At 46.0% G+C, this 10213-nt stretch overlaps 1 protein-coding gene across 3 annotated transcripts in view; it reads left to right on the forward strand.

Annotated features, from left to right (window-relative positions):
* The first annotated feature begins 5785 nt into the window (after positions 1–5785).
* LOC106806241 overlaps positions 5786–10213 on the forward strand; it is a 31982-nt gene continuing 27554 nt past the window's right edge. The window contains exons 1-4 of one of the 3 annotated variants that reach the window (XM_014808111.1): positions 5786–5816; positions 6606–6733; positions 7667–7801; positions 8119–8202. In XM_014808111.1, coding sequence (XP_014663597.1) covers positions 6623–6733; positions 7667–7801; positions 8119–8202 — 330 coding nt within the window. In that variant the 5' untranslated portion in view covers positions 5786–5816; positions 6606–6622. Of the gene's footprint in view, positions 5928–6605; positions 6734–7666; positions 7802–8118; positions 8203–10213 lie in introns of all 3 variants that reach the window. The other 2 variants (XM_014808110.1, XM_014808112.1) reach the window with 2 other exon arrangements.

A 10213-nucleotide genomic window follows, 5' to 3' on the forward strand; every position in this document is an offset into this window, starting at 1 on the left:
CACACACACACACACACACACACACACACACACACACACACACACACGCGCGCGCGCGCGCGCGCGCACACAGACACGCACGCACGTGCTCACACATGCACCTGTTTACGCACGCTCACGCGCGCACGCGCGCGCGCACACACAACCAACACCACACACACATATACACGCGTGCGTACACACGCAACCAACACCACGCGCGCACGCGCGCGCGCACACACAACCAACACCACACACACATATACACGCGTGCGTACACACGCAACCAACACCACGCGCGCACGCGCGTACATATATCAACGCAATAAATACTTTTCAGGCCCTTTGATTTTCGCTTGCGCATTCACATCACTAGCCGCGCATCGACGCAAACCGAATGCCGGTTTTTTATAGCATCTCTTCTCCGGCCTATCAGCGAGACAAAGGCGCGTGCCACCGCGAAAGCCGACTGTCAAGATCGAAACAAGATAGCCCCTTGTGTTTGCAGTCAAGCAAGCCGAGCACAGCTCCCTGGGCGATCTCCCCGCCAAGCCGCCATATTGCCCCCGAGCGTAAAATCTGAAGAGCGCTTTTCAAAACTCGATTCGTCTTCGCGCCGTCGCCACGGCCGCCGTCGGTACGTCTGCTTACTGCGAGCGTCTGTATCGCTGCGCGCCAAAGAAAAAAACAACAACAAGAAAACACACACGCAAACACGTGTGTGTGTGTGTGTGCATGCAGGCGCACTGGCACGCGCACGCACGCGTAAGGTCACACGGGCGCACGCACACCCATTCCTGCACTCACGCGCCCACCCACACACGCATGTACACGCACACACAGGCGCATACACCCACGTGACCGCACACAGACGGACGCGTGCACAGAAAGACGAACGCACGTGCGTACAGACGAACGCGCGCACACACAGACGAACATGCGCACACACAGACGGCGCGCGCGCACACAGACGGGGCGCGCACACACGCACATGAACCTGCACATGCACATGCACGTACACGTACTCGCGCGGACGCACGCACGCATGGGCCCACTCACGCACACACACACACACACACACACACACACACACACACACACACACACACACACACACTCATTTGGTTAAACTCATTAATCATGCTACGGTAGTTCGCCTACCGCTCCTTCCCGCCAAACCTTATACCGCGCCTCTAGATCTTCGATCTGCTTGAACAACTTCTAAATATGGTTGTTAAACCGAGTAGACTATCTTTCCCGTCAGAAATGTAAAAAAAGTATATTACTTTATATTATGTGGTGTAATATATATATATATATGCGTGTATATATGTATAAAATTCACTGCAGCAGACAGTAAGTTGTAAGCAGTATATGTTGCATAATCGCACATCTACGCGGGGGTGAAAACGGGAACTCGCTTGCCAGGATCTCGGAACGAATGAGGTTTCCTTACGGCACACATCCTACGTACATTCATACAAACCTTTCGTACTAGGTTGGTTTGGGGATAATCGTAAATAGTGCACGTGGTGGTGGTGTAACTAGTGTAACTAGGGTGGTGCAAGGTTGGAGTAAAATTGGCGTGGGGATATATGTGTCAGGTACAGGGTATTGATGTGTGGTGGAGTTAGGGTTGATGTTTAGGCTGGGTTTATGATGTATGTGTAGGGTGCGGGATATAGGTGTGTGATATGATGGATTTAGGGTAGAGATGTAAGATGGATAGGTGTAGAGAACCGGTTGTCTTGAAACGGGACCGTTACTGTTACTAACTATAGTATACTATAATAGTAGTATATATTACTAGTATATATATATCGTATTTACTGTTAATATATTTCGCGTGGATCAGCTCACGTTTCTGTTTTATAACATGTTCGGGCTGAAACCGGCAATCAGACAAAAAGGAACACTAAGGTTGCTACCAACTAGGAGAACAGTTGGCACTGATCCACAATTAGTGAATGATTGTTGATAAGCCGGCGATGCTCGCGTATATCCCTGGCGATATGTTAGTTAGTATTCAACGGGCGCGAGAAAAAGTTAGAAGAACTTGCAAATACGATTTTACTGGAATATTATTAAACGTGTAACAGCTCGACACATGTAATATATATATATATATATATATATATATATATATATATATATATAATATTCATTATTATTTACATAGTTTATTACTTCATTATACAGGTGCTTATCATTTTACGATATGCATGCAAGCTTCAGTAGTTAGACCGAAATTCGATCGTCCTCCAACCTGTATATATATATTCGAAACTTACACCACCTCACGCTTCTCGCGTAACGTTATTATTCGTTCACACACGCGAGAGAGAGAGAGAGCACCTATAAAAAGACATGCCGCCTACCTGCACGCGTTGTCGACCCGTTAGATGCCCCGCGTTGCTCGGCCGCCGCCGGGCGCTGCTAGACCGTTACTTGCGTTTCGCGGCGGTAAGCTGCTGCTTGCTAGCCGTATCGCCGCTTCCACGGGGAGAGATGCTGGTAAGCTTATGACACGAAGTCGGTGAGTCGTACGGGTCGTCGCGATCTGTCAACGTTTGCCATCATCGGCGCGCGTTTATCGCCTCTCCCGCCTCCCGATCGCGTCCGCGCGGCGCGCGCGCGAAGAACCCGCGCTCAGAGAGGAGACTTTACGTAAGCAACGCCCGGGCGACCAATCGCAGGCCACGCGTCGGCGATTACGAGCGAGAGAGAGAGAGAGGCATCGTCGGCGAGCACGAAGAGGGCGACGATCGGAGCTGTTGTGTAGCAGCGAGAAACGAGAGAGGAGAGATAGAGAGAGAGAGAGAAAGGGGGAGGGGAGCGAAGAAAGAGAAGAGAGAAGCGAGAGAGAGAGAGAGAGAGAGAGAGGAGAGAGAGAGAGAGGGGGGGAGGGAGGTGAAAGAGAGAGAGAGAGAGAGAGCGAGAGAGAGGAGAAGGGGGGGGGGGGGGAGGGAGTGAGAAGAGAGAGTAGAAGAGAGAGAAGAGAGGAGAAGAGAGGAAGAGAGAGAAAGGAAAGAAGAGGACGAGAGAGTGATAGTGAGAGAGAGAGTTGTGGTGTGTGTGTGTGTGTGTGAGAGAGAGAGAGATAGTGTAGAGAGTATCTTGTGTGAGAAGAGGGAAATGAGCGAGAGAGAGAGAGAGAGAAGAGAGAGAGAAGAGAGAGAGAGAAGAGAGAGAGAGAGAGGAGAGAGAGAGAGATAGTGAGAGGATAGGGAGAGTAAGAGAGAGAGAGAGAGAGAAGAGAGAGAAGAGAGAGACGAGATAAGAAAGAGAGAGATATGAGAGAAAGAGAGAAAAGAGAGAGAGAGCGAGGAAGGGAGAGAGAGTAAGAGAGAGAGGAGAGAGGAGGAGAGAGAGAGAGAGAGAGAGAGAGAGAGAGAGATAGTGGGCGAGAGAGAGGGAAAGCGAGAGAGAAGAGAGAGAGCGTAGAGAGAGAGAGAGAGAGAGAAAGAGAGAGAAAGAGAGAGAGAGAGAGAGAGAGAGGAGAGAGACGAGAGGAGAGAACGAGAGAGAGAGGATAGCCGCGCGCGCTGCCCGCGGGTTTTTTATCGCCTCGCGTGCGACGCTGTGCCGCTAAGCCTCGACCTCGACGTCCCGCGCTGTCTGCCTGTGCGCGAAGCTACGTGAACGGGTGTCAAGGGGTGCGGACTACGAGACGAGTTTGGAGCGAGGCTAGAGAGAAGAGACAGATAGCTAGAGATATAGAGAAAACAAATGCACGAGAGCCGAGAGAGAAGAGAGGAGAGAGAGAGGAGGAGAGAGAGAGAGAGAGAGATGAGAGAGGAGAGAGAGAGAGAGAGAGAGAGAGAAGAGGAGAGAGAGAGAGAGAGACGAGAAGTAGAGAGAGCAGCGAGAGAGAAAGATCGAGAGAGAGAGGAGGAGAGGAGAAGACGAGAGAGAGAGAGAGAGAGGAGAGAGATGAGAGAGAGAGAAGAGAGAGAGAAGGAGGACCCCGAGAGCAGAGCGAAGAAGAGAGAGGAGAGAGACGAGAGCAGAGAGAGAGAGAGAGAGAGAGAGAAGAGAAGAGATAAGAGCGAGAGAGAGCGAGAGAGACGAGATGAGAGACAGACAGATCGCAGTAGAAGAGCTCGCCGCCGCCGTAGAGAGAGAGGAGAAGAGAGAGCAGAGAGTGGAACCAGCCCCGCCCACCCCCGCCGAAGCAGACCCTCGACCCGCCACCGGAGAGAAGAGAAAGAGACCGAGCAGAGAGAGAAGAGAGAGAGAGAGAGAAGAAGAGGAGCGCGCCCCGCCCGAAGAGAGACTAGAGACGAGCACGCCCGGCCCCCCCGCAGCAGCTCAGCCCGAGACGAAGTAGACGAGAGAGAGCGAAGAGATGAGCCAGGAAGAGGAGAGAGCCCACCCAGAGCCCAGAGAGAGAGGAACGAGAGAGAGAAGAGAGACGACGAGAAGAGAGAGAGAGAGCCACGCGGATGAGAATGAGAGAGAGAGAGAGAGAGATGAAAGAGAGAGAGAGAGATAGAGAGAGTAGGAACGAGAGAGAGAGAAGAGAGAGAGAGAAGAAGAAGTAGAAGAAAGGAGAAGGAGAGAGGAGAGAGAGAGAGAGAGAAAGAAGAGAGAAGAAGAGGAGAGAGAGAGAAGAGAAGAGAGAGAAGAAGAAAGGAGGAGACAGATGACCGAACAAGTAGAGGAAGATAAAGAGAGAGAGAGCAGGGCGGCGTAAATGCCACCGTAAACGAGGAGTGGGGGGATGAATTACGCACACAGCAGAGATGGGGGGTCGGGGGGGTCACTCCCCCGCCGATTTTTTTGACTAATTAGACCCCCACTCCAGATGCGTTTTGCTGCGCGATGCAAGGGAAGGGGCCGACCACAACACACACACAATCCGGACCCCTCCACCCCATGTACACGCCCTGCAGTAATTGAATGATTTAGGCCTCTGCCCATGTTGCCAAATTATCTATACAATGTAGCTGAACCTGGATACTTTCAGTGGGCAGGAGCAGCGGAAGGAAGGAGTTTTTTTTTTGTTGTTTTGAATTTCTCTCAGCGGCATCATTTGTACAGCCATCCCCCCCTCACAAGGACGAGCGGTCGGCCGCGGAAATGCATCCCGACCGCTATCCAGCCCCGCGATTACGCCCATAGAAGAGAGAGAGAGAGAGAGAGAGAGGAAAGAAAGAGAAATAGATTTATATAACAATGTTAGCGAATTTGAATTATCTTCAAAGTTATAAAAGCATAATATTACCCATTATAAGCTGAAAAGAATTATATTTTTAATACGTCAACTCTCACATTATACACAAAGGTTAATAGAAAAATCTACATAAATATTTCAATTATATATATAACAATGTTATTTGATGCGTAAAACTAAAAGATATCTAGTGAAATGAACAAAAGAAATAAAGTGACTAAACGGCTGGCTATATTATGTAAGTAGAGGTTTTCAAGTATTGCTGGTTGAATAATGTCATGGTAAGTTGCATTAGAGTACATATGTTCACTGGTTTGAGTGCAAAAGCTCAAGGGCTTGGGTGCTTTCTAAGAGAAACTAACTATATTCTATAATACACAATTAAGCAAACCAAAAAGTAAATAAAAAACAAACAAAAACAAACAACTAATTAATAAATTAATTAAAAATAATTAAATAAACAACTATTAATATATTATACCGATTTAATATTAAGTTAATAAATTAATAAACAATCCAAAAATTAATAAATAAACAAAGTCAACTTTGCATTTGTTTTAGCCTGACCTATGACCTTAACTCTCGAACGCCCATTGGTTTAAATGTTATGACGTTGAATTTTACGTCAGGCGGCGCCACAATTTCGTCTGCGATTGTAAAGGTGATGGATTTTCATGTAATTTTAAAACAAACGCGATAACCTAATCAACATTTAAACTTCTAATCGTTATACCGTGTCTACTGTGGTTAGTACTTACATGATATTCACAAGGTAGGCATATATTCATCAATAATAAAGCAATTATGATACCTTCACACCGATTGATACCGGTATTGTTCTGTGTTCATGATCATTATGAGGATATTCATAATCATATTCATGCTATTGTAGTATTGATAATTTATACGTGATGATACACACTTTTTCACCCATTACATGGATGATCCATTACTATTTACTATTTGTTTTTTGTTGCTTTTATTATCTCATACCGGAAGTCTTTTTAATGAGCCGTGCTTTAAATTAATTGACACTCAAAACATAACCACAACAATGTGACTATCAATACAAGGAAATTAATGTCTCTTTATCAGTTTATGATAAATTTTACGTTTCAGCTGGATTATGATCATTATGATATAATGATCATAATCCAGCTGAATCGTAAAATTTATCATAAAGATACATTAATTTTCCTGTATTGATAGTCACATTGTGATTGTTGTGGCTATGTTTTGAGTGTCAATTAATTTAAAGCACGGCTCATTAAAAAGACTTCCGGTATGAGATAATAGAAGCAACAAAAATCAAAGCAAAAACAAAGCAGCAAGAACTGACCCAACAGTCTATCGCAATAGCCTATCAAGGATAATGATTATCCTTGATAGGCTATTGCGATAGGCTGTTGGGTCAGTGATCTGTGAGTGTGACTGCGTTTGCCTTGTCCAGCTATTTGATCTGCCACCATGCAGTCAAACGATGAGCTGGAAAAACAGGCATTGACAATACAGGATCACACTGACGATGAGCAGCGCTGCAAATGTGTTTTTATTCAGGCTGCCGCACAACTAGAACAGGTCAGTTTAAGTTGTAGAAGTAAATTAACAGTCTGTTCCATCGAGCAAGCAGCCTTTGTTCAAAGTCGGTGTAATGTCGTATAAAATTCCCTTGTTCCTTTATCCTGCACATGCATGAGGTTAATAACAGGAAACTAGTTATATAACGGTTCTTATAGTTGAATAATAGTGGCTTGGTAATTAACTGTAGTTTACAAGTTTATATTAAAAGTGTAGCCATTCAATGACAGGTGAAACCAGCATCCAGTATAGAATCATTTTAATTGATGCTGGTTCCTTTGCAATTATGGTTTGCTGCTACCAGCATGATACTCGGCATCAGCATGACCTGGTGTGCTATTATAAATGTGTAGATTTGCCACATTGGCTTGCGCCCGTAGATGATGCGGGTTTACTCTGCCATATATAAACCTATCATGAGCCACAAATCATGAGCAACTTCGCCTACACTAACACCTATAGCTACTTACATAGCACAAACTGGGACCAGTTTTCGCCCATCTAGCATTGTAATCTAACTAAGATTAGTGTCATATCCACAAGTAACGCAGGTATTAATGTGTTGCAGAATGATTACGTAGGTATTGTCCTGTAATGAGTTGGTATTCCGATTGCAAGCACTAGTCGATATGCTATAGCTGTTCTGTTTGACCAGTCTGACTTTATAATATATCCATAGCAAACTAGTTCATTTCACAGAACTGGATAACAACTGACAAATCCACAAGGAACTATTGGTACCACAAATAATGCAACGGTACCACGGTATTACTTTAATATATACAAACAAATATTCATATAAACGAATGTGCACAACACATGCTTGTATGCATGCATGCTCACACACATTCTCGGCGAATAAAGTACTTAAACTTGCATGTGGTTTAGATTATATTTATTTATTATTGTAATGTAAACATCTTCCATTCTTAGGAACTAGTGGCTACGCACCTCTGTGCTGTCAGCTTGAGTCAGCTTTTGAGGATTTGCCAGCAGCTGTGTGAAGGACTCGGTGAAGTTAGGGAAGCTGCCATTGGCTATGTCCAAACAGCCAAGTTACCTGACTTGGTAAAAGAGTTACTATAGCTAGTCAATTTGTTAAAATGTATAAAAATTACATAAAAATGGTCCAATTCAGCAATTTAGTGAAGATTGAATCTATAATAATATTATTTATTTTATGTTATTTTATTTTTGTTTTAATCCGCCACACACTCCTTAACTTAACCCCTTATTTTTACATTGTAATTTTATAGTCCCTAACTGTTATAACTTTACATCATTCATTGTTTCATATCACCTTCGTGCACCCTGTGTTTACTCATTTTACAATTTATATGTTTTAGTGTACTTGTGCTTAAAATCCATTCGTTCATCTTTCTCAGTTACTGCAGCTGTTTGACAGATTTCTCGTATTTCGGACGGCAGACGAGTTGAGATGCTTTGAGGATTTAATGGACACGCTAACCGTAAGTGTTCGGAGCAACCCCGTCGAGTTGATCTCTGACAAATGTTTTCGTACGTCGTTCATCGCCATACACGCTCCCTGTATTGCCTTTGTGTCAGTCCTTTATGCTTTCGTTTTGTGGCAGGCGCTTTAGCGCGTGGTTTATGGTTTTGCGGCGGCTGCAAGCTTTTCGGCAAGGCCCTCTCATTTGTCTACCTTCGGGGCACAGTGGGTAGCCTCAATAAAGCAATTCACGGTGAGCCTAACGACATATCAGGTGTTCTGGGAGCAGGTCTGACTAATTTCTTTATTGGACAACTAATGGCTGTTGGTTTTGAGAGCGAGAAGATACTGTTGGCTCGCATTCTGAACGGCTGCTTATGCTCGCCATCAGGGGAACAATCTTGTCAGATTCTTCACTATTTCTACAGAGTAATCCACAGGGAAGATGAGCCTTTCAGATAAACTTCCTCTGTTCGTTGTTGCTGAAAGAGTGAGTGCGAGATCAAAGACAAAATCTTGTCATTTAGCTCGCCCTGTGTCAGCGATCTTTACTGACACCCCCCCCCGTTTCTTTCTTACAAGACAATAAACAGTTTACATTATCAGGCCAGTGATCACAGGTAGGTAGCAACTAGGTTCCAACTTGTCAGTGGAGGTGAGGAAGTATTTGTGACATATAAGCTTGAAGGTTCAACATGTTGTTCTGCCTGCATCACAGGTATAGGTCTATCGTGTCGCAGTGCACAAGCATGCAAACAGCTAATTTCATTTAGTTAAATGCATGCACGTGCGCGTAATGTCGTACGCGTGCCGGCATAGCAATCCGATGCGGTTCCTACCAGGCACAATTCCTCCCGCCGCACGCGAGTGATAAGTGATCGCCCCTCTGGCCCAACGCGGGCAGATGCGCATTATTAATGAGCCACTCGTTTAAAGAGAGAGAGGCGGAGGCGAGACGGAGACGCACGGCGGGGAGAAGGAGGGAGGGGGGGTGCACCGCACCGCCGCTCTCGAATGGCCAGCGACGTGTGATGTCGGCTGCTTTCTGGCCGAGTTAAGTAACGGGAGCCCTCACCTGATCGCTCACAGAACAATACCGCGTGGCGCCGGGCAGCGATACGGGTGCACGGGCCGCTAATGGGATGAGTAATTGTCTCGCTCTGTCACGCGGCTGCCGGAGAGAGAGCGAGCAGGTGAATTTCTCCGCGCGGCCATAACGGTGTTTGCCCGGCGTAATAACCGTTTGATGAGAGGCGTACTTCTCCCACTCGTGCGCGTGTGTTTGTGTAGGTGAGGGCAGATGAGTCGCTTCACTCGCTAGCGCGCTACCAGCATCACTCCCGCTCGTTTATTGTCTGACAGCCAGCATACCTTGTTCGAGTGAATTAGCATAATTTTATGTACCGAACCAACCTCGGGGGCTCGCTTTTTTCGAATCTTCTTAAGAGGAGGATACGCGTGCCGTTTGTTTTTTATAATAGGCAATTGCAAACAGCAGGGTTGTGTTTGCTGACCGAATGCAGCTCATGTAATAGACATCTTCTAACAATGTGCTTTGGACAACTGGGGAGAATGTTCAGTTGACTCAAACACCTGTATGTCTTTTATCCCATTGTATGAGTCCAGATCTTATTGTGTGTGTGTGGGGGGGGGGCTAGCTGGTTAATTAGTGTGGTCACCTCATTAACCAGTTGCATACACATAATACCTGTGCTTTGTAGTCATTAGAGAGAACCAGTATTTGGCCATCAGAGTGAGGGCATGAACCTGGTAGCAAATGATAAGATCATGAACATATCTATACTATGTGTATGTGTGTGTGTATGCATGTGCCTGTGGTGTGTGTTGTGTGCATTGTGTATAACGTGTGTCTGTGTGTGCGTGCGTGCGTGCGTGCGTGCGTGCGTGCGTGCGTGCGTGTGTGTGTCCATGTGTGTGTTTATTTTTGTTTCTCTCTCCCTCTCTCTCTTTCTCACTCTCTCTCTCTCTCTCTCTCTCTCCCTCTCCCTCTCCCTCTCCCTCTCCCTCTC

Source organism: Priapulus caudatus, unplaced genomic scaffold, assembly GCF_000485595.1.
Source record: "Priapulus caudatus unplaced genomic scaffold, Priapulus_caudatus-5.0.1 Scaffold149, whole genome shotgun sequence".
NCBI classification, from domain to species: Eukaryota; Metazoa; Priapulida; class Priapulimorpha; order Priapulimorphida; family Priapulidae; genus Priapulus; species Priapulus caudatus.